Source organism: Leptidea sinapis, chromosome 47 (genome assembly GCF_905404315.1).
Source record: "Leptidea sinapis chromosome 47, ilLepSina1.1, whole genome shotgun sequence".
Classification (NCBI taxonomy): Eukaryota; Metazoa; Arthropoda; class Insecta; order Lepidoptera; family Pieridae; genus Leptidea; species Leptidea sinapis.
Window position 1 is genome coordinate 2,225,980 of NC_066311.1, and position 21,129 is coordinate 2,247,108.

The window sequence follows — 21,129 nt, forward strand, 5'->3', positions numbered from 1 at the left end:
AAGCCGGCAGCCTGTGGAAAGGAGTCTCACACTTGTATAATCGGGTACCGCGATACTACTCTGAAACATAAAAAAGATGCAATTAATTTTTCCCGCCCACACTTTTTCCTGTATATTCGTTGTCAATAGGTCAATAGAAATGTGTGTCAGGTCCGCTAGTTAGGTATAAAATATTAAAATATGTTCCTGTTTCAGATTGGCTGTCAACAATATGCAGTACCTGAGCAATGTGTTGGGCATCAAGGACCCTATACACAAACAGAAGCTTGCCTTGAAGGCAATGGATGTTGTGCTCTTCGGTCCTCCTAAGGGTAATTTATCGACTTCACACATTTTTTCTAGGATATTAGTAATATTGTGTTACTCAATAACAGACCAATGTGTACCCGTCAGTACATTCTGGAAACAAAAATAGCGTAGAAAATGCATATAGATAATCTTACATTATAATGACTTAGCTTAAATGTTTATAAAAAGAAAGAAGTAGAAGTAATAGAAGCACAGATGAGATTGGAAGAAAGAGATTGACCTCAGTCAGAGAAAGCAATAAAAATAATATACATGGTTTTTTTTTAATTCGACGTATTCCCGTTTCGGAAGAGGTTTGGTGGAGGTGATAGGAGTGAATATTTACGATAATTTTAACCCCCTATGTATTATGCAAAAGTGAACCATTTTTGAGTTATTATATTATTATATTAGTTATTATAACTTTTTCAAAATAAGTTAAAATTTCAACATCAAAAATTTATTTAAAAAAATATCAATTTAAATCTATTTTTTTTTTCTTCTGATTAATAAAAATAATGCAACACTGGTTTATCAATATTTATCAATATAAATTCAACAATTATATGTCCAAAATTAATGATGCGGGACATAAACTATATTATTTCAATATTTTTTTCAGAATTTATTCACAAATATGTCAGAAAAACAAAAATAATGTTATGAAACTTGGCTTGCAGATTATTTTAAAATTATTTTTAGCTCTCCTACAAGGCATGACAAGTAGGAAATTATTTTAAAGAAACTAAAAAAAATATCACAAGGGAAGCAGGCGGAAATTCCAATTCGAACTAAACTTATGGTGATTACAAATTATTTAAGTTTTCTTTAGTGTTAATTCCGCCAATATTTGTCTTTAAAACAATTCGACACGTGTTTCGCCTCTACACGAGGCATCCTCAGGACGTGTTGTCTCGCCAAAATCTGGCACGAGACTGAATCAAATGAGCCGGATTATGGTGATTCTTTAAAATTTCCATAAAATTATTTTAAATTTAGTAGAAATAACAATGAATAATAAATAGCTATACAAATATTTTGTAATTTGATAGATAGAAATTTATATGAAAGAAATTGAACAAAAGACACTATACGGCACTCAACAACTGCTCAAGGAATTTATTTGAAATAAAACAAAATCGTTCTATGCGAATACATAATGCCCCCCTTTGTGGTCATCTTTTTGGAGCTGAGGGAGCGCCTGTTCCCTCAGCTCAGATTCGGTGATTGTTGCCGATTTGCGCGGGCCTTGACGATATCAGCCCCGAAGAAGAGGGAGGCGATGAGCCGAGCCGCGCGCAAACACGTCACGCTTCATCCTCATCCCGCACGAGATCACGCGGGTAGCGGCGGCTGTCAGGTGGCCGCGCGTGCCAGGGGGCCAGATCTCGCAGATGATGGAGATCGGACGAGTCGGCACGCGCGAACATGTTGACGGCGAGACGACGAGTAAAGTCGTCCAAGCCCTCGACTCTTAGGTCCCTTAGATTAGATTCTTTAGGACCTAGGTTATAAATCGCGCGAATAGCTCTCTTCTGCAGCACAAAGATAGTATTTATATCGGCCGCACTGCCCCATAACAATATACCATAGGACATAATACTATGAAAATAACTAAAGTATATTAATCTCGCCGTATCTATGTCAGTTAACCGTCTGATTTTCTTAACCGCATATGCTACAGAACTAAGCCTATTCGCCAATTCTTCATCCGTAATGACAAGAAATATAGCAGATTCCACTGGTTTTACCACCTCTCCATTTAATAAAATGGTCACAGGAGTCAAACTGCAAAATACTGAAGGAAAAACACAACATTTCCTACAGAGACGTAAGGCCTGAGCCGAAAGGCATAAAATTTATTTATTTTCTCAAAATTTATTCCTTTAGAATTCTTTTGATATCGATTAATGAACTACCACCGCTGGGCCAACCAGAAGATCGTATTCGAAAAGTTCAGAGCATTCCTGGAATGTTCGCAGACTTTTATGAGCAACCTCGTATTTTCGAGGGTTGGCCATTTAGCTCTCTGAGTTTCGCCGATTCTAAAAAGGTGCTTGAGGTGTGTGACCTGCTAGGGTGCCCTCCATACAAAGGATATCGTGTCGTTTAAGCTGATGAGTTGACGTGGTAGTTTACTACAGTCAGCAGTTCGTGAGGTTTCAATCTGGTATTGTGTAGGATGTCGATGAGAGAGTGTATCCATGAACGTATTTAGCTGAAGGGCAGTAGTAAACGTGGCATTGTGCCAGCCATCTGAATCAAGAGGCTTGGTTGCTGAAGTATGATAGTAATGGTTGAGCAGCTAACGTCAGGGTGTCGAATTTGCGTGACGGTGTGCGCGTGCATCGTAAAAATTCACTCTGATAATTTTTCCTTAACGTGCCAAAAGAAGTATTACTTCAAAAACTATTTCAATATTTATAATTTTAGTATACAAATATAAAATTTGAAAACAAAATTTTATGAACGATGCGAGACTCGAACCCACAACCTCAAGCCATAACATGAGAGTTGAACAAAGCATACAAGATTTTATGACGATACGTCACTCGAGCGGTTAGCTCAGTTGGCAGAGCACCGGCACGGAACGCCAGAGGTCGTGGGTTCGGGTCCCGCATCGTTCATAAAATTTTGTTTTCAAATTTTATTTGTGTATTAATCCTAGAAATGATCACTTTAAAAACATAACAAATTTTAGAATAGATATTATTGATTATTTAAAAAATTGTTTAGTTTAGCTTTTTTTTTATGGAATAGTAGGACAAACGCGCGTTCGGGTCACCTGGTGTTAAGTGATCACCGCCGCATACATTCTCTTGCAACACCAGAGGAATCACAAGAGCGTTGCCGGCCTTTAAGGAAAGTGTACGCGCTTTTTTTTAAAGGTACCCATGTCGTATCATCCCGGAAACACCGCACAAGGAAGCTCATTCCACAGCGTTGTAGCACGCGAAAGAAAGCTCCTTGAAAACCGCACTGTGGAGGACTGCCAAACATCTAGATGGTGGGGATGATATCCTAACTTGTTGCAGCCACATAATTGCCCGTTTAGAATCATCTTTTATCATTGTACGATGTCGTAATTATAAAATGTTCATATAATATTGTCTCTAAGTGCAATTATATACATGTTTTTGCGTTGTTATTAAAACACTATAGGAATACCATACATTTTACACTTTGAAGTTTGCGTGAAATTAACAATAATTGGAACGCTCATTGGTATTTTGTCACTTTTATATCTTAATTTTTTTTTAATAATATCGACTTTTCACACAAATTATCTTGCCCCAAGTTAAGCATATCTAGCCTGTGTAATGGTTTACAAGACAATGATATATTTAATACAATATACTTACTTAAATATACATAAATTCATATAAACATTCATAAATACATTTAAACATCCATGACTCTGAAACAAACATCCATATTCATCATATAAATGCTTGCACCTACCGGGATTCGAACCCGGGACCTCTAGCTTAGTAGGTAGGATCGCTAATCACTCGGCTATACAGGTCGTCGAAACCGTCGATTAGATAATTTATACGTATAGATAGACTGAAAAAAAAATTGAGGCGATTTGTTAATCTCTATTTTCAGCAACGCACGCACACTAAAACAAAGTAACATACATATCGCGAGTGTAAGATAAAAGTGTAGCTTGTCATGCACACTCAAGTAACAAACTTGGCCTTTTGCGTTACAGCATGAGACTCTATCTAGATAAATTATCTAAGCTTTGGATAAAATTTATATCTTTTGATATAAGAAAGGATAGTTCTATAGCACATTTAGTCCAGTGAAAATAAACGAGGAGTTTTTTTGGAACGAAGTTCCTTACGGCAGGCTTGGAGGGGATAGGGATTTTGCTGCGCGACCGAACTGAAAAAAATGTGATAGTAAAACCGTAAGAAAAATTCTGTAGAAAAAAGTGCGTGGAATAAAACCGTTAAATGAGACGTGCGCAGGCGCGACAGTCGCATACACAAGCGAGTAGAATTTGTGTCGATTCTACATTAGCCGAAGGAACTTCGTTCCTACCTTGTGTCCCACGACACCACATCATTTTTTTATGAAACTTTTTATTGAATTAGGCGTTACCTTGCGGAAATCCATAATTATAAAAATGATTTAAGTTTTCCTTAGTCTTAATTCCGCCAATATTTGTTTTTAAAAAAAAAATTGAGTCTCATGCCAGATTTTGGCGAGACAACACGTCCTGAGGATTCCTCGTGTAGAGGCAAAACACGTGTCGAATTGTTTTAAAAAACAAATATTGGCGGAATTAAGACTAAGGAAAACTTAAATCATTTTTATATTTATGAAACTTATTTTGTTGGCAAAAAAGGCACCGTTGTAGGACGTACTTATTTTCATCTCGAAATATAAAGCACAGTAAGATAAGCTTCTTTGAAGCGGATATATATTATCTTCCAGCAGTAGATTTACAAATTGTGTCTGTTAAAAAGTAAAGGCAAAAACTGTCGGCTTTACTTTTAGGTTATTAGCCTCCCACTAGTAAGGTAGATATTAGGATAGGTAGACATTGGGAACCATGCTATGGTTGTAGTTAAGGTAAGGTAAGGCCGAATTCGCGAGTAACAGCTACTTATCTATATGTTTAAACATAGGATATGCGACACTTTAAAATTGAATAATTTTGAAAATATGCTATCATAAGCGTGTTACTGCATGAAATTCAATTTAGTTAGTCACGACTTCATTGATTCAACATGGTGGAATATTACAGTTACAATTTGACGTCATTTACTTATCTTGCATACATATATACATCTAAATAATATATAAATCCAGGGTCCTGATGATTGTTTCCAGTGAACTCCTAAACTAAGGAACGGATTTTAATGGGCATTACTTCATGGAGTGCAGTTTTTATTTCCATTTGGGACCCATAATTACTTTCATTTACAATATTTGTTTTGAATGGATGTTATTGAAGCATGGTTTGAAATTTCTTCTGTGAAACAATTTCGTTATAACAACGGGGAGCATAAATTACGAAATAATTCTTGATTTTACGAAATATTATTGACAAATAAAAAAAAAAAAGTATTTTATTTATTACTAGCTGACCTGGCAAACGTTGTTTTGCCATATAAATTATACATGTAAACCTTCCTTGAGCTTCAAGTTATTAGGGAACATACAAACATACATTCTCTTTTATATATATATATATATATATAAAAGAGAATGTATGTTTGTATATATATATATATATATATAGATATACAGAACAACGTCTGTTGGGTCAGCTAGTATGTACTTTATCTTTAAAACTGCCAATTCTCACACACCGGACCAACCAATACTATGTTTCTCTTAACTGCAGCTAAATCTATACTAATATTATAAAGCTGCAGTGTTTGTTTGTTTGTTTGAACGCGCTAATCTCTGGTACTACTGGTTCGATTTGAATGATTCTTTGAGTGTTGGGTAGTCCATTTATCGAGGAAGGCTATGTTTTTTTTTTCAAAATTAGCACAAGGTGTAAAATCGAAAACCTATTTTTGCGTGCGCTGCAAAAACTATTGACAATAGAACAAAATGATGTACAGGCTATAATGTAGGCAATATTTTATTACTTATACAACTATCGCGTGAATTATACTTTATATGCCAAAACAACGTTTGCCGGGTCAGCTAGTAATATATAAAATACTACATATAGAGAATGATTCATATTATATATTAGTCTCTTTTAACATAGTGACGTCGTTAAAATAAGCCGAAACGGTATAGAATTGTTAATTGTTCCCACCTAATATGTGGTACATATCCGCACACATAATGAAATCATATTGGCATTGGTTTTCTTGGAGTGTTTAACCGACTGGAGACGGCAATGAAGGTCGATCTCTGCTGTAACCTTGTACAGCGCTGGCGATACTAGTTACACTTAGTTACACTAGCATATCAAAACTGAATCCAGTTTAGCTGCAAGCATTCATATTTAATTTCATTTAAACTGTATCTCATAAACCGTAAAGATTTACCCCCTTATTCATAATAGTCTGGTAACTTAAAGCATTGCTAATTCTCACTCTGTCTTCTTCTATAGATTTAAGTCAGAATGAGAAAAAACACTCCTTAGCGGCTGTTTTAAGTTAGCGGACTATCCATACTAATATTATAAATGCGAAAGTAACTCTGTCTGTCTGTCTGTTCCTCTTTCACGCCTAAACGGCTGAACGGATTTTGATGAAATTTGGTATGGTGATAGATGATAACCTAGAAATGGTCATAGGCTATAAATAACGGCTGAACGGATTTTGATGAAATTTGGTATGGTGATAGATGATAACCTAGAAATGGTCATAGGCTATAAATAATCACGCCATCGTTCTTAGGGGGTAGGCAGTAGGCAGACAGATCTTGATGAAATTTAGTAAGGTAAATACTAATTGATGAAATTTAGCGAGCGAAGAGGCGGTGCGGCGCGAGGGGAGGGCCGTGCCCAACTGTGCCTACCCAAGCGGGCAGACGCACGAGGGCAGACGTCGTCGTCGCACGTATGCGAATATTGAAATATTGGGTTACGAAACTCTATTCGTTGCGTATTTTTGGTTAGGTTTGTCAGGTGCATAGTTGTTTAGGTTCAATACGTTATTGATTGATTTAGATATTTAGGTTATAAGTAAAAAGGTTTGCTTTATCGAAGTTTTTATAAAAAATTGTCTTACGTTGTAGTTTTTAAAACTACCGATTTTAAAAATCTTTAATTATTGTTTTATTGTTTTCGATATGCCACGCAAACGTAAATCCAATCTAAGCCGTAGTTCTAGCAGAGCTCGAACTGCAAAAGTTGCTAGAAGCCAAGAATCTGAAGAGCAGACTCAGACGCGTCAGATGTTAGATTCTCAGCGTCATGCGACTCAAAGAGCTTCTGAGACCTATACGCAGACTCAAGCCCGTAGGACCTTAGATGCTGAGCGCCACGCATCTCAAAGGGCCTCTGAGACGTTTACACAGACTCAAGCCCGTCAGGCCCTAGATGCTGAACGCCACGCATCTCAAAGAGCCTCTGAGACGTTTACGCAGACTGAGACCCGTCAGGCCCTGGATGCTGAACGCCACGCATCTCAAAGGGCCTCTGAGACCTATACGCAGACTCAAGCCCGACAAACCTTAGATGCTGAGCGCCACGCATTTCAAAGGGCCTCTGAGACGTTTACGCAGACTCAGGCCCGTCAGACCCTGGATGCTGAACGCCACGCATCTCAAAGAGCTGCTGAGACAGTGGAACAGACTCAGACACGTCGAGTTTTAGATGCCGAACGTCACGCGCAATTGATTGCGGCAGAGACTGACGAAGATTCACAAAGACGACGTCTTTTAAATGCTGAACGGCAGGCAGAAAGAAGACGTACGTTTTCAATGAGTACGTGGGAGGCATTTAATGGTGCCGCTTTTGAGTATGACCCTTTGATCGACTATATTAATCACCGATTGGTTATCATTGGGAGAATGGATAAAAAATGCAGATATAGTGAAGCACTGAAATGGAAAGAAGAAACTCCAGGTATGTGCTGTTCTGGTGGAAAGGTTAAAATTCCATTACTTGGCGAGCCAGAGGAACCTCTTAAATCTTTACTTTTATACGACAGTAACGAATCGCGCCGGTTTTTAAGCAGGATTAGAAAGTATAATTCTTGCTTTCAGATGACGTCATTTGGTGTAGATAAGGAGGTCGTAATGCCTGGATTTTCACCTACTTTTACCATCCAAGGACAGGTGTATCACAGGATTGGTTCCTTACTTCCCGCAAATAATGAACAACCAAAGTTTTTGCAACTTTATTTCATGGGCGATGAAAAAAACGAAGCTGATCGCAGGTGTCAAAATATACAAGGAATCGAAAGGGATACTGTTTTAAAAATCCAGAGAATGTTGCATGAACATAATCGCCTTATCAATACTTTCAAAACAGCACTAGAAAGAATGCCGGGAGAGGATTATAGGTTGGTGATGCACCCCGATCGCACACCAAGTGGGGAACATGAAAGGCGGTATAATGCACCGTTAATAAATGAAGTCGCAGCCTTGGTTACAGGCGAACAGTTTGCTTTCCGTGATATAGTTTTACAGGCCCGAGATGACACATTAACCAGGGTGCCTGATACTCATAAATTTTATGATGCGTTGCAATATCCGATCATATTTAGTAAGGGACAAGAGGGGTACCACTTTCAAGTTCCTCAAATTAATCCTGTAACAGGTCTCCCCTTGCATAACAAAAAGGTTTCATGCATGGATTTTTATGCCTACAACATGATGATACGAGAAAACAACTTTAACATTGTACAAAGATGCAAGCAACTGGCCAATCAGTTTTACGTTGACATGTACGTTAAAGTTGAAAGCGAGAGGTTACGGTACATATCATTAAATCAAACTAAACTAAGAGCAGAGAATTACATCCATCTTCAAGACGCTGTGGCAAATGACGCTAATTTAAATCCAAATAACTTAGGTCGTATGGTCATTTTACCATCTTCATTTGTAAATAGCCCGCGGTACTTACACGAATATACTCAGGACGCGTTTGTTTATGTGCGTACACATGGTCGCCCTGACTTATTCGTAACCTTTACTTGCAACCCAGCCTGGCCCGAAATAGTCAATCAGTTGATGCCGGGGCAAAGCGCAATAGATAGACATGATGTAGTCGCAAGAGTTTTTAGACTAAAAGTTAAAAAACTAATGGATGTGATTAATAAAGGCCGAGTGTTCAGAGAAGCGCGCTGCTTTATGTACTCTGTCGAATGGCAGAAGCGTGGACTGCCACATGTCCATATATTATTGTGGTTAAAAGATAAGTTACGACCCGATCAAATAGATAACATAATCAGCGCTGAAATACCGGATCCTAACATTGACAAGACTCTCCATGACATTATTGTAAAAAATATGATTCACGGTCCATGCGGACCCGAAAATCCACAGTGCCACTGCATGAAAGACGGAAAATGCACAAAAAAATTTCCTCGCAAGTTAGTGAAAGAGACCGTTCACAACGACCACGGATACCCGCAGTATCGTAGAAGAGCGCCACCAGACGGAGGTCGAACAGCAACCGTGAAGCTCCGAAATGGTAGCTACGTTACGGTTGATAATAGTTGGGTAGTCCCCTATTCACCAATTTTATCAAAAATGTTTAACGCCCACATAAATGTTGAGGCATGCAGTTCAGTACGCGCCATCAAATATATTTGCAAATATATAAACAAGGGTAGTGATCAAGCTATTTTCAATTTTAGAAATACTGATCTTGCGAATCCCGTAGATGAGGTACAAACTTATCAGTCTGGTCGGTATGTCAGCAGCAACGAAGCCGTGTGGCGTCTGTTAGCATTTCTGTTGCACGAAAGGCATCCCACCGTGACACATCTCAGCGTGCATTTAGAAAATGGTGAACGCGTTTATTTTAATGAACACAATTTCCACGAACGAATAACTACTCCGCCAAAAACCACACTCACTGCTTTTTTTGATCTTTGTATCAGAGATGAGTTTGCAAAAACTCTTCTTTATCGACATAAAGAAGAGTTTTTGCAAACTCATGCAAACTCTCACCTCGACAGGTGCCGAGGTATTATACTTGGGATGCAAGTAGGAAAACTTGGAAACGCCGCATTCAAGGTACTTCAGTTCACGATTGGCCTGGCGTCAAATCTGGAGATGCTTTAGGACGAGTTTATACAGTTCATGTTAGTAACATGGAATGTTTTTGTCTACGCATGCTTTTACACCATGTGCGCGGACCTACCTCTTTCAATGATCTAAAAAAATACAACACACAAGATTATCCTACATTTCGAGAGGCATGTGAGGCAAGAGGATTACTGGAGAATGACAACCATTGGGATGTGACACTGGAAGAAGCTGCTCAATGTAGATCAGCAGGCAAGATGAGAGAGCTATTTGCTGTATTAGTAGCGACATGTGGTCTTTCAAATCCTCAACAATTGTGGGATAAATACAAAAATGATATGACCGACGATATATTGCACAGATTACAAGAGCAAAATCCCAATGTCACGTACAGTGATTTAATTTACAATGAGGGTCTGACAAAAATTGAAGACCAGGTTAAAACAATTTCTGGAAAGGATTTATCAGATTATGGAATGATCAGACCACAGAGAACCGAGGAAATCAGTAGCGATTTAATACGGGAACTAGATTACGATACTGCTTCCTTACAACAACAATTGACAGAGTCTGTTCCACGTTTGATCCCAGAACAAAGGTTAGTATTTGACAATGTTTTCAAAAAAATCGAAGATGGCGAAGGTGGTTTGTTATTTTTGGATGCTCCCGGAGGCACGGGAAAAACCTTTCTTTTAAACTTGCTTTTAGCGCAAATCCGAAAAGATAAAGGAATTGCTGTAGCAGTTGCCTCTTCCGAATAGCCGCCACTCTGCTCAATGGTGGTCGAACGGCACATTCGGTGCTTAAACTGCCATTAAACTTAGCCCATGAAGAAATGCCAGTCTGTAATATAAGTAAAAACAGCGAGCGTGGACGTATGTTGCAGCAATGTAAATTATTAGTTTGGGATGAGTGTACTATGTCCCATAAAAGAGCAATTGAAGCTCTAGATCGGACATTGAAAGACATCAAGAGTAATCCAAATATCATGGGGGGGATGGTGGTACTTTTAGCGGGCGATTTTAGACAGACTTTGCCGGTTATCACTAAAGGAACCCCTGCAGATGAAATAAATGCGTGTTTAAAAACGTCAACGTTATGGGTGCACGTAAAAACGTTTAGTCTGTCTACAAATATGAGAGTGCAACTACACAATGATGTACAATCTGGACAATATGCTGCTGCTCTTCTTAAAATTGGAGAAGATCGTATGGCAAAGGATGGTAATGGCATGATTACATTGGATCGTGAATTCTGCAATGTTGTGCATAATCCAGATGATCTAAATAACTTCGTCTATAGCGAACTGCTAACTAATATGAGGAATAGAGACTGGTTATGTGAAAGAGCAATTTTAGCGCCGACGAATGAAATGGTGGGACAGATAAACGAGCAAATTATGTCACGCGTGGAAGGTGATATTGTCGAGTTTCTCTCTGTAGACACTGTAATGGATACTGAACAAGTAACATCATACCCTGTAGAATTTCTTAATTCTTTAGAACTGTCGGGAGTACCTTCACACAAACTGAGGCTGAAAGTAGGCGTTCCTGTCCTTTTAGTGCGGAATTTAGATGCACCAAGACTGTGTAATGGCACACGGTTGCAAGTGACACACCTCGGTCGCAATATTGTAAAAGCAATCATTATGACTGGAATGGCAAAAGGAGAGAACGTTTTAATCCCCCGTATACCCATAATTCCGACAGATTTGCCATTCCAGTTTAAGAGATTACAGTTTCCGCTGAAAATCGCATTCGCTATGACGATAAATAAAGCTCAGGGGCAAACATTAAAAGTAGCCGGCATTAATTTCGAAAAGAGTTGTTTTTCTCACGGACAATCATACGTGGCTTGCTCACGTGTTTCAAGTCCACAGAATCTCCATGTGTTGGCCAGAGAGGGAAAAACAAAGAACATAGTTTACAAAAATGTACTACAGTAATAAGGCCTCTTATTTTTAGCTTCCTACATTATTATACTACTTACATTAAGTTAGTACTTCCTACGCAGATGATATTACGGATGTCACACTGTCTAACATCGGGGGTTGGCAGGTAGGTAGTTAGTAGTTAGTTAGTTTAGTTAGGTAGGTATTTTAAACCGATTTACATTTTATATTTACTAAGGAAACATTCGGAGCTATCCATTATGTAGCTTAGGTTGCTTTTGAACAAATTTTGATGTGAAGTTGAGGACTGGAACACGATAGTGGGACATTGTTGCAGGGGGACTTATAGCCGGGAGAAAACAAAAAAACTTATGCGGACGAAGTCGCGGGTAAAAGCTAGTTATGAATAAGGGGGTTAAAATATACCTTACACAGTTGGCTACCTCAAAACTCATTTTATTCTATAGAAGAGTTTTAAGTAGATTATCCTTATCTTGACTTTAATCTTAAATTTAAATTTTTCATGATTATTTTGTGTAAATATAAAATTTATTAATTTATATTGTAATACAAAATTTTTACTAATACCAAGTTTGCATGCTATTTAAGCTATTGTGAGGACAAATTTGTACCATCCTATTTAATAGCAAATAAATATGAATAGCTAGATAGCTGAAATTTTTGTCAAAGTTTGTGTCAGTATTGTCAATACATGTTCAACCTGATTCCTGCCGCCGAATTCCACCTTCGCACGACACGCCACAAGTTAGGATTTCATCCCCACCATCTGGATGTGTGGCGGTCCTCCACAGTGCGGTTTTCAAGGAGCTTTCTTCCTCGTACCACGAAGCTGTGGAATGAGCTTCCGTGTGCGGTGTTTCCGGGACGATACGACATGGGTACCTTCAAGAAAAGCGCGTACACCTTCCTTAAAGGCCGGCAACGCTCTTGTGATTCCTCTGGTGTTGCAGGAGAGTTATGGCGGCGGTGATCACTTAACACCAGGTGACCCGTACGCTCGTTTGTCCTCCTATTCCATAAAAAAAAAAAAAATACATGGCAAATTCCAAAAAAACTGCAATGATAAAAAAGTTTATTTTACAAAAAAAAGTGTCTTATGATGTTTGATGGTACGTGTTGTAAACCCTTTTCGTGCAACTCCGACTCCCTCTTGGCGGTTTTTGTTTTTAAATCAGTGGGGTACTTTCTGATATTACCTACTGCAATTAAAAGTTAATATGATAACGTCTAAGATCATTTATACGTCTAGATATACTATGAGAGCTGTGAAAACGTCGATAAAAAATTGAGTTTAGAACTAACCTCTATTTTGAGTAATTCACGCATTCTAACACAAAGTGTCATACAAATCGCCAGTGTAAAACCTAGTTTGTCACGCACACTAAAGTAATATTCCTGGCCTGTTTTTATTGGTTAATTGATACTTTTACCCGAGTTAAACACTCTACTTTTCATTTCGAATATGAGGAAAATAAAACTAGTAGTTTATCTAAGCACAGATTAGTATCCCGCCAATTTATGTCGACTTTTTAAATTTCAAATAAGGAACTTACCGCGTAATTGTTGCGGTTTATTCCGCTCAAAGAAGTTTGCGCTAAGTTCACACTGGCTGTTTAGAAAGTCACATGGCCGCAGCATTTTTTTAATTAGTTCTTTTTTACATAAAACTGTTCGCAGCAGTTCTATTTTTAAAGTTCATTCCGGCCGTTAGGTGGGAAGTAATTTGTATGAGTTTTTCCCTCTCTATGGAGGGAAGCAGCATTGTCCACCCAATAATCAGAACAAGACAACATTACTTTCCGAGTATGAGAAATGAAAAAGATCAGTGTTCTGTATGCTTAATATGTTTTTCGGCATTAACTCGATCGACATAAAATATGACTCGTCAAAGCGCATGTCTTATATCATAGTAGAAAAAGATTCGAAGGTACTTTGCATATTACAATATTGTATCACACTCTTGTTGCTCAATGCATATGCCGTTTTGTTTTCGTTAAGTATGCTAAGTTGGTTAAATGGTTATACAATAGTTTTTGAGACGCGTAATTTGTATGTTCTGTACAACTGTAGTGCTTAACTATCCGGAGATGACAACAATTGGCGTCCGATTCGTAAAATTATTAGGTGAGTGGATTGAGCCTCCCACCTATTTCTGCCGTGAAGCTGTAATGTGTAAGCATTACTGTGTTTCGGTCTGAAGGGTGCCGTAGCTAGTGAAATTACTGGGCAAATGAGACTTAACATCTTATGTCTCAAGGTGATGAGCGCAGCTGTATTGCCGCTCAGAATTTTTGGGGATTTTCAAGAATCCTTAGCGCCACTGCATTGTAATGGGCAGGGCGTATCAATTACCATCTGCTGAGCATCTATCTGTCAGCTGAACGTCCTGCTGGTCTCGTCCCTTATTTCCATAAAAATAATTATCAATCCGCAAACCTAAACCCGAATTCGACACCCTGACGTTAGTTGGCCAACTAGACCATTTGTATCATACTTCTAAGTATATCAACTTAATAATGGGGTAATATTAATATTTTCATTGGTTGTATTTTATACGTTCTTAATTCTTTATTGTATACTAACAATGCCCTGCAGTTTCACTCACGTAGTACCGATCTCGTGGTAGTGGAAAGTCTACGGACTATAGATTTTCTTTAAACTTTTTTATTATGAATCCCTTTTTTTTGAAAATGTTATATATCCTATGTCACTCAGTGAAGATGCCGCTTTCTAATGGTGCAAGAATTTTTGAAATCGGTCCAGTAGTTTTTGTGTGCAAACATTACAAACATACATACAAAAGCAAATATTTCCTCTTTATACTATTAGTTTAGAAATAATACGTAAAGTAGAAGTAAAGTATAAATTGTCATATTGTTCTTTTTTATGCAAAACTTGACAAAATTGTATTTTGATAGCAAATTGCTGGTGGCTTATACTCGCAAACGAAGTCAAAGGTTACCATTTACCGTAATTAGCATTTTTGTGTATATTATATAAAAAAAGGACAAAAAAATATATAAAGATATTTGACTTTAAAATATCTGTCGATTATTAGTCATGCGAATGTCTTCTCCATTCGGTGTGATACTCCAAGCCTATGTTATACAACAGAGGTTGGTCATTCATTCGTCGACCATTAGCCTGTTCGTCGCGGGTTTGTTACACTTGAAATAATAATGTGACCTTGGGGCTTGTGAGTTATGAAGCCGCTTAAATGTTTATCTCGTGGTTCAGTGCCGGGACTGTGTACATTGTGAACAGGATTTGTGAAGGATTCCTTGAGACAGGTGATTTTTTAGGCTATGTATCCTCATGTTATTAGAATATATATCTTTCACAAACATGCTTGGAAATTTGAGCATTATCTTGACAACAGATTCTTCGAGATATATCGAAATTGCTGTACCTACTGACCAAATACACGCGAGTAACGATCGGCAAAAGTTGTGCCGAAGATTACATAGTAAACTCATATCTGTCGTGTAATTTAAAATTGGAACGATCATTTACTCCGAAACATGACAATCAAGGAGTTTTATCAAAGGTTTTATTCAATTGTCGGACTGGCTTGCAAATAGCAATAGTTTATGAAAAGAAAAATCAAATGAACACTTTAACGCGCGAAAACTTATTTTATTTCGTTGTTATATCTTTCAAAATGAGTTCAAATGAAGACAATGAGTGTGAAGAACTTATTTTAACGAAACGTGAAATTCAAGAGGCGACATCAGCTGTTTATTTTAAATTTTCGCGCATTATTTCAGAGAAATACTAAACAAGCCTTGGCCACAACTAGGAATTGATGGACATACGTATGTGTGCCTGGGCTTCGCCTCGGCCCACAGTTACATGTTCGTCCCTCAACGCTTCTTTTGCTGACTGCCCTTCTAGCTGCTCGAGAACTCGTTTCTAATTCGCAGCCTCTACTATGGAGTCGAGTACGAGAATGGTCTCGTGCATCGCAAACGCTTTATAACATCAGTGTCTTAAATTTTGAATTACGATTGGCACCGCATAAATAATAGGCCCTGGGTTACAGGAACCGCCATTTCGGAGATCTGTTGATGTTTTTTACTTTATTGAATTATATAATGCCCATATACAGCTATGCATAGCGTGTACATCAAACCGAATGCGTCTCCTATTCGTTTCGGAAACATCAAGTAGAATACGACTCCAACTTTTGTTGAAAGAAAGGTCCGTGTAAATAAAAAAAAAACACAAATCAAATAATTTGCACTTATTATTATAGATTGTTTCAATAGCTTTCAGATAAATTAACTGAAATCACCCTAACTATAAAAATTCTTTTGCTACACGTAAAACAATACGGATGATAAACTTTCGCACGCAAAATTTCGCGTGCCCAAATCGCTTGTCATTCAAGGTATATTCAACGTTTAGAGTGCCCGGAACACGTAGGTTTACAGGCACACGTTTTATGAGCTCTGATAGTCCCAACGGAAGTCTGTAATCCAACTGCTTTCCAAAATGGTTGCAGCGAATGCAAAAAACGTAACATCCAGAAATTTTTAAATTTAATCCAGAAAATGATATTTGTTTTCCTAATCGTGGAATCAATGTATCAATTCGTCGTATAAAAACACCGCGGATCAGTAATAATTACTTATCGCTCGTGGTAAGGATAAGTTTTAATTGATCACGCGCTGACAATTTACTTTATTTCTCACGATCATTGTTCCGTTAATACAGGAATATATGGCTTTTATTATATGGTATGTGACTAATATTAGGATTATACTGAATGTTCAGATATATGTTCATATACCGTTGACATAGACTGTTGCCGTGTTGAATATCCTTGACATGTTGTTTATTTCTGATTGAAATTCGACACACACATATTGCACAGGAATATTCATCGACCTTATAAGTCCCTCCGCTGAAATCGTAGTCTTCGGTGACTTCAACGGGCATAATGCCGAATTACGCACCAGAGACTATGCAGGGCAATCTGTGCATAATTTTTCAATCGCCCGTATGGTCTGCCCCAATCGGTTATCTACGCGGCTCCCAGACGTGGCTAACATAACTACACATCCCGGTAGTTACTCGGTCTCCTTCGAGACCCTTTTGGGACGTGCGACCATTGTCGGTCAGGAGTACTGCCTATCCGAAACCGACGTTGCAAAACATCAGCTATTTGCCGCGTTTGACACATCAATTAGCAGATTTCGATAGAAATCCTTCCATTTTTGAATTCTGCCCTGTTTCCCTTTGGATGATCCCAGTGCCTGTGCCGTTGCAATGACCAATGTGATAAATGTGTAATAGGTGTATCGAACTAGACCTGCGGTGCTTCTGGCGCAAAGGACCGGAACTCCAAAGTTCTAAAGAGGAAATACAACCGTGTCCCCAGATTCTTGAAGCCGCAAATCGTGCGAAAACTAAACATGTCGGCAAAATAATGCATGTTGCTGAAAGTTGCTCTTCGTAACTTAGCCTTTCGCCGCTGGACATCGGAAACTACGCCTGGCCTAAGTCCTGTAACATGTTTTTCTGATACATCTTTTTTTTAATTTGTTGAATACGTTTTATTTTCGTCCTACGTTGACTCACATAAAATTTGATAGTTTTGTACAATAATTTATTATATCAATGAGGTAACTCAACTGTCGAACAATGGGCAGGAAATTATTGTGTGACAACGGATATAATTGATGATCTAAGTATGGTCGCATCGTTCCGTCCTTCAGAATGTTTCTACAATGGTTCTGCTGCAGATCTTTAAATAACGGTTGGTTAGGTTTGAAACGAATGTGCGAATAGTGAGTTTGCATACATGTCGAGGCATATCTCCGTAAGATACGATAAAACTAAAAAATACCCTCATTTCTCGTATCCATATGTCAAAAAATCATAAAATAATAATACTCAATAAATAAATAGTTATAATAATTCTCTATAAATTTTCTGGTACATTTTCCTCTGACTAGGCGCTCCACGCGCCCAAATGCCCGAACAAGCACTTTATATCCGAGCATGATAGCATAGTCTAATATTTAAAACCTTATTCATAATGGTGCGCTAACTTAAAACAGCCGCTAAGAAGTGTTTTTTCTCATTCTGACTTAGGTCAATAGAAGAAGACAGAGTGAGAATTAGCAATGCTTTAAGTTAGCAGACTGAATGAATAAGGGGGTTAATCAATACCACAAAATAAGGTGCAACTGAAATTTTCTTATCAAAAATAAAACAACTCTCGGAGACGTAGTCGAATTACCTATTATCTCTTTTGCTACCTCTACTCTGAATAATAGGCCCGTCACACTGCTCCTTGCGCTGCTTATTGGTGTGCTCCCATCTCTGCCCACACACTACTCCACTCGCGCAATCGATCGCGACACTTCGCACTCGTTTGACTCACGTTCAAAAAACTGACAAAATGGGGGCACGACGAGATGTCCTACATGACGAGAATTGTTGCCACACTACGTCGCTGTCTCCATTCCTCGCTACTTCCCCTTCCACCGGTCAAGTGTGTGGCAGGCCCATTAGCTTTTGTCAATTAGACAAAACAACCGAAAATGTATTTTATAATGTAAATGACAATTAATTTGTCATAATATTCAGTAAATTTTTGCGGCAATAGTTTTCCGGTTGTTAGTCTAATGATCTTTGTAATCGTTTAGTAGTTTCCTGTTACTGTGATTCGTCGCTCTTTATTCAAATCTCAATCATGCCATAACTATAAATATTATTATCAAAATTGCTTATAGCTAAGTGGTTATGATAATCTTTATATTTTTAAAAAATCTTGTTTAGCCTAGGCTACCCTGGTGCAAGGCAACTATATACAAGGCATTTATTTTCTCAAAATTGATTCCTTTAGAATTGTTTTTGATGTCAGTTCAAACAATACCTCTGCTTCACAATCTAATGAAATACAATATAGTTAAGTTAATACAATTTACATATGTACTTAGCTATTCTATTATATCATATTGATATTTTTAAACAAAGCAGTTGTTCACTTTTCGATTCTCCTCATGAATTATTATAATATTATATAATTCCTACATAATGCCTATAACGCCTTTTTTGGGGCGATGTATATGCAAGTTCCCAGAAAATGTTCAAAACAAAATATGTAATACAAAATTTAAAGAATTGTTAAAAGACGTTTGTGTGGTTACTATAACATATATGACTTTCTTAATGATACCACAGATTGGGAATGGAGTGACTGCGCTGAGGCTATTAAATAATAAATTTTACTGTACGATTTTACATTGTAACCATATTTTTATAAAAAGAAGCCCACTGAGTTTGTTGCGCCCGCTCCTCTCAGGTCTGAGGCATACTTTTTCGAATGTGTCGTAGTTTTGACGTTCAATAAGTGATATTATATCCTATTTTGAATAAAAATATTTGAATTTGAAATGAAGAGATTCGTAGGAGAACCTAAGTCACATATAGTGCAGTTGGTTGGTAAATTGAAGTGGCAGTGGCAGGGCACATAGTTCGACGGACAGATGGCCGTTGGGGCAGTAACGTCCTCGAATGGCGACCACGTACCGGAAGACGTAGTTTTGGTAGGCCCCCCACAAGATGGACCAACGATCTGGTTAAGATCGCCGCAGTAGGTTGGATGAGGGCAACGCAGGACCGAACGTCATGGCGATGTTTGGGGGAGGCCTTTGTCCAGTAGTGGACATCTTCCGGCTGAAATGGATTAAAAGAATGATTGAATGTTTAGATGCTATTTTTAATGGGCACCGAGTAATGATAATCTAAAGAGATGCTGTTGACGCAGAAGGCAGTCGATGGAAGGATTGGTTACTGGCGTCGCTGCTGCTCGGGGCTGTGGTTGGTTCCTGGGCGGCGCTGAGAGCTGGCCGCGCCAGCAGGCACCAGCTGCAGAGGATGCTGCGGGACATGGAACACCTGAGGAAGGCGGAGATGGCACTGGATGACATGCAGAAAGAGCTGGAGAAGGCTCGCTTGGAACAGGTATGAGTTATAAGTTGTATCAAGCGTCACCTTAAGGATCTTCTAACGGGTGTAAAATCTAAAGAAATTTGTAGAAGTTGTTGGTAATTTAAACGAACTTAATAAAATTGAAATATGTGTATTTTACAGTTTCCACTAATAATTTATAATAATTCAATACAATTTAGTTGGCACTGCTGTAGTGCCAATATTATAGTATATATATATAGATTATATTATATCCACACCTCCTGAGTTGACGCCTCTGGCGAACTAACCCTTATGACGTGCCATTAGTAAATAGATTTTCGTATAAATGCATGGACTGAGTGTGCGGAACGCGAGAGGTTGTGGGTTCGACGCCCGCATCGTTCATAAAATTTTGTTTTCAAAATTTCATTTGTGTATAATATCTATTCAGTATAATATATATTTTATATAATTACCTTATTATTACGGCAAGAATCAGTTTGGGGAAGAAGATAGCAACGACATCATTTGTTAATTAACTGTCCCCCATCTAATAAAAATTGTATAACTTGCGAATAAATATTCTTAAAGAATCAATACAAAGTCAAAATGCGATCCCACAAAAGGTACACGTATTTTAAACCAAACAGTTCATCTCAAAGGTAAATCATCATAATATAATTAGGTGAACCCCTTTTCAGGAAAGTGCGACCACAGAGAAAATAAACTTGGAGAAAAAGCTGAGAGAAGCTGGCGACACGCCCCTTTTAAACTCCGCCTCTTCGGATTTGGAAATGTCACAGCTTAAAGCTGAAATTGAGGTAAGCATGTTGCTGCTGAAACGTCTTTAAAATAATAAAAAAAAAAATATTAATCTTGGGAATAATTGTGCTCATTTTTGTGAAAGCGTGTTATTTCCTCTACGAACTATCTCCAGCATCGCAGATAAATACACCATTTTTTTGTTGAATTATCAGTATCTAAACACCCAGACTTCAGTATTTGTTAAGTGCAAGAATAACTAACGTTGGTAAGAAACTAAAAAAAATGTAAAATCGTGTGTGTACATCGCTAAATCAGTTAGTAGCAGGAGTATACTTATTAATTGGACTTTTGAGAACTTCCTTAAGGAATTCAATAATCTACTTGTCGAATAATGTCGCAACCGGTTATATTTTTCCGGAGTCGAACTAAAACAAACGCCTTCAAATTTGGGTGACGCTCGTTCCCCCTTGAAATCTCTCTGCTTATTCATAATATAACATGACCAGCATAATCGTAGATCTATAGTTACTTACTCAGTTTTATATAATATTCGA

At 38.0% G+C, this 21,129-nt stretch overlaps 1 protein-coding gene across 6 annotated transcripts in view; it reads left to right on the forward strand.

Annotated features, from left to right (window-relative positions):
- The window catches only part of LOC126978106 (stromal interaction molecule homolog), a 77,380-nt gene that overhangs the window by 38,755 nt on the left and 17,496 nt on the right, over positions 1-21,129 (forward strand). For 2 of the 6 annotated variants that reach the window (XM_050826828.1, XM_050826831.1), the window contains exons 5-7: positions 196-311; positions 19,665-19,861; positions 20,512-20,631. In XM_050826828.1, coding sequence (XP_050682785.1) covers positions 196-311; positions 19,665-19,861; positions 20,512-20,631 — 433 coding nt within the window. Of the gene's footprint in view, positions 1-195; positions 312-15,010; positions 15,175-19,664; positions 19,862-20,511; positions 20,632-21,129 lie in introns of those variants that run through there. The other 4 variants (XM_050826829.1, XM_050826830.1, XM_050826834.1 and 1 more) reach the window with 3 other exon arrangements.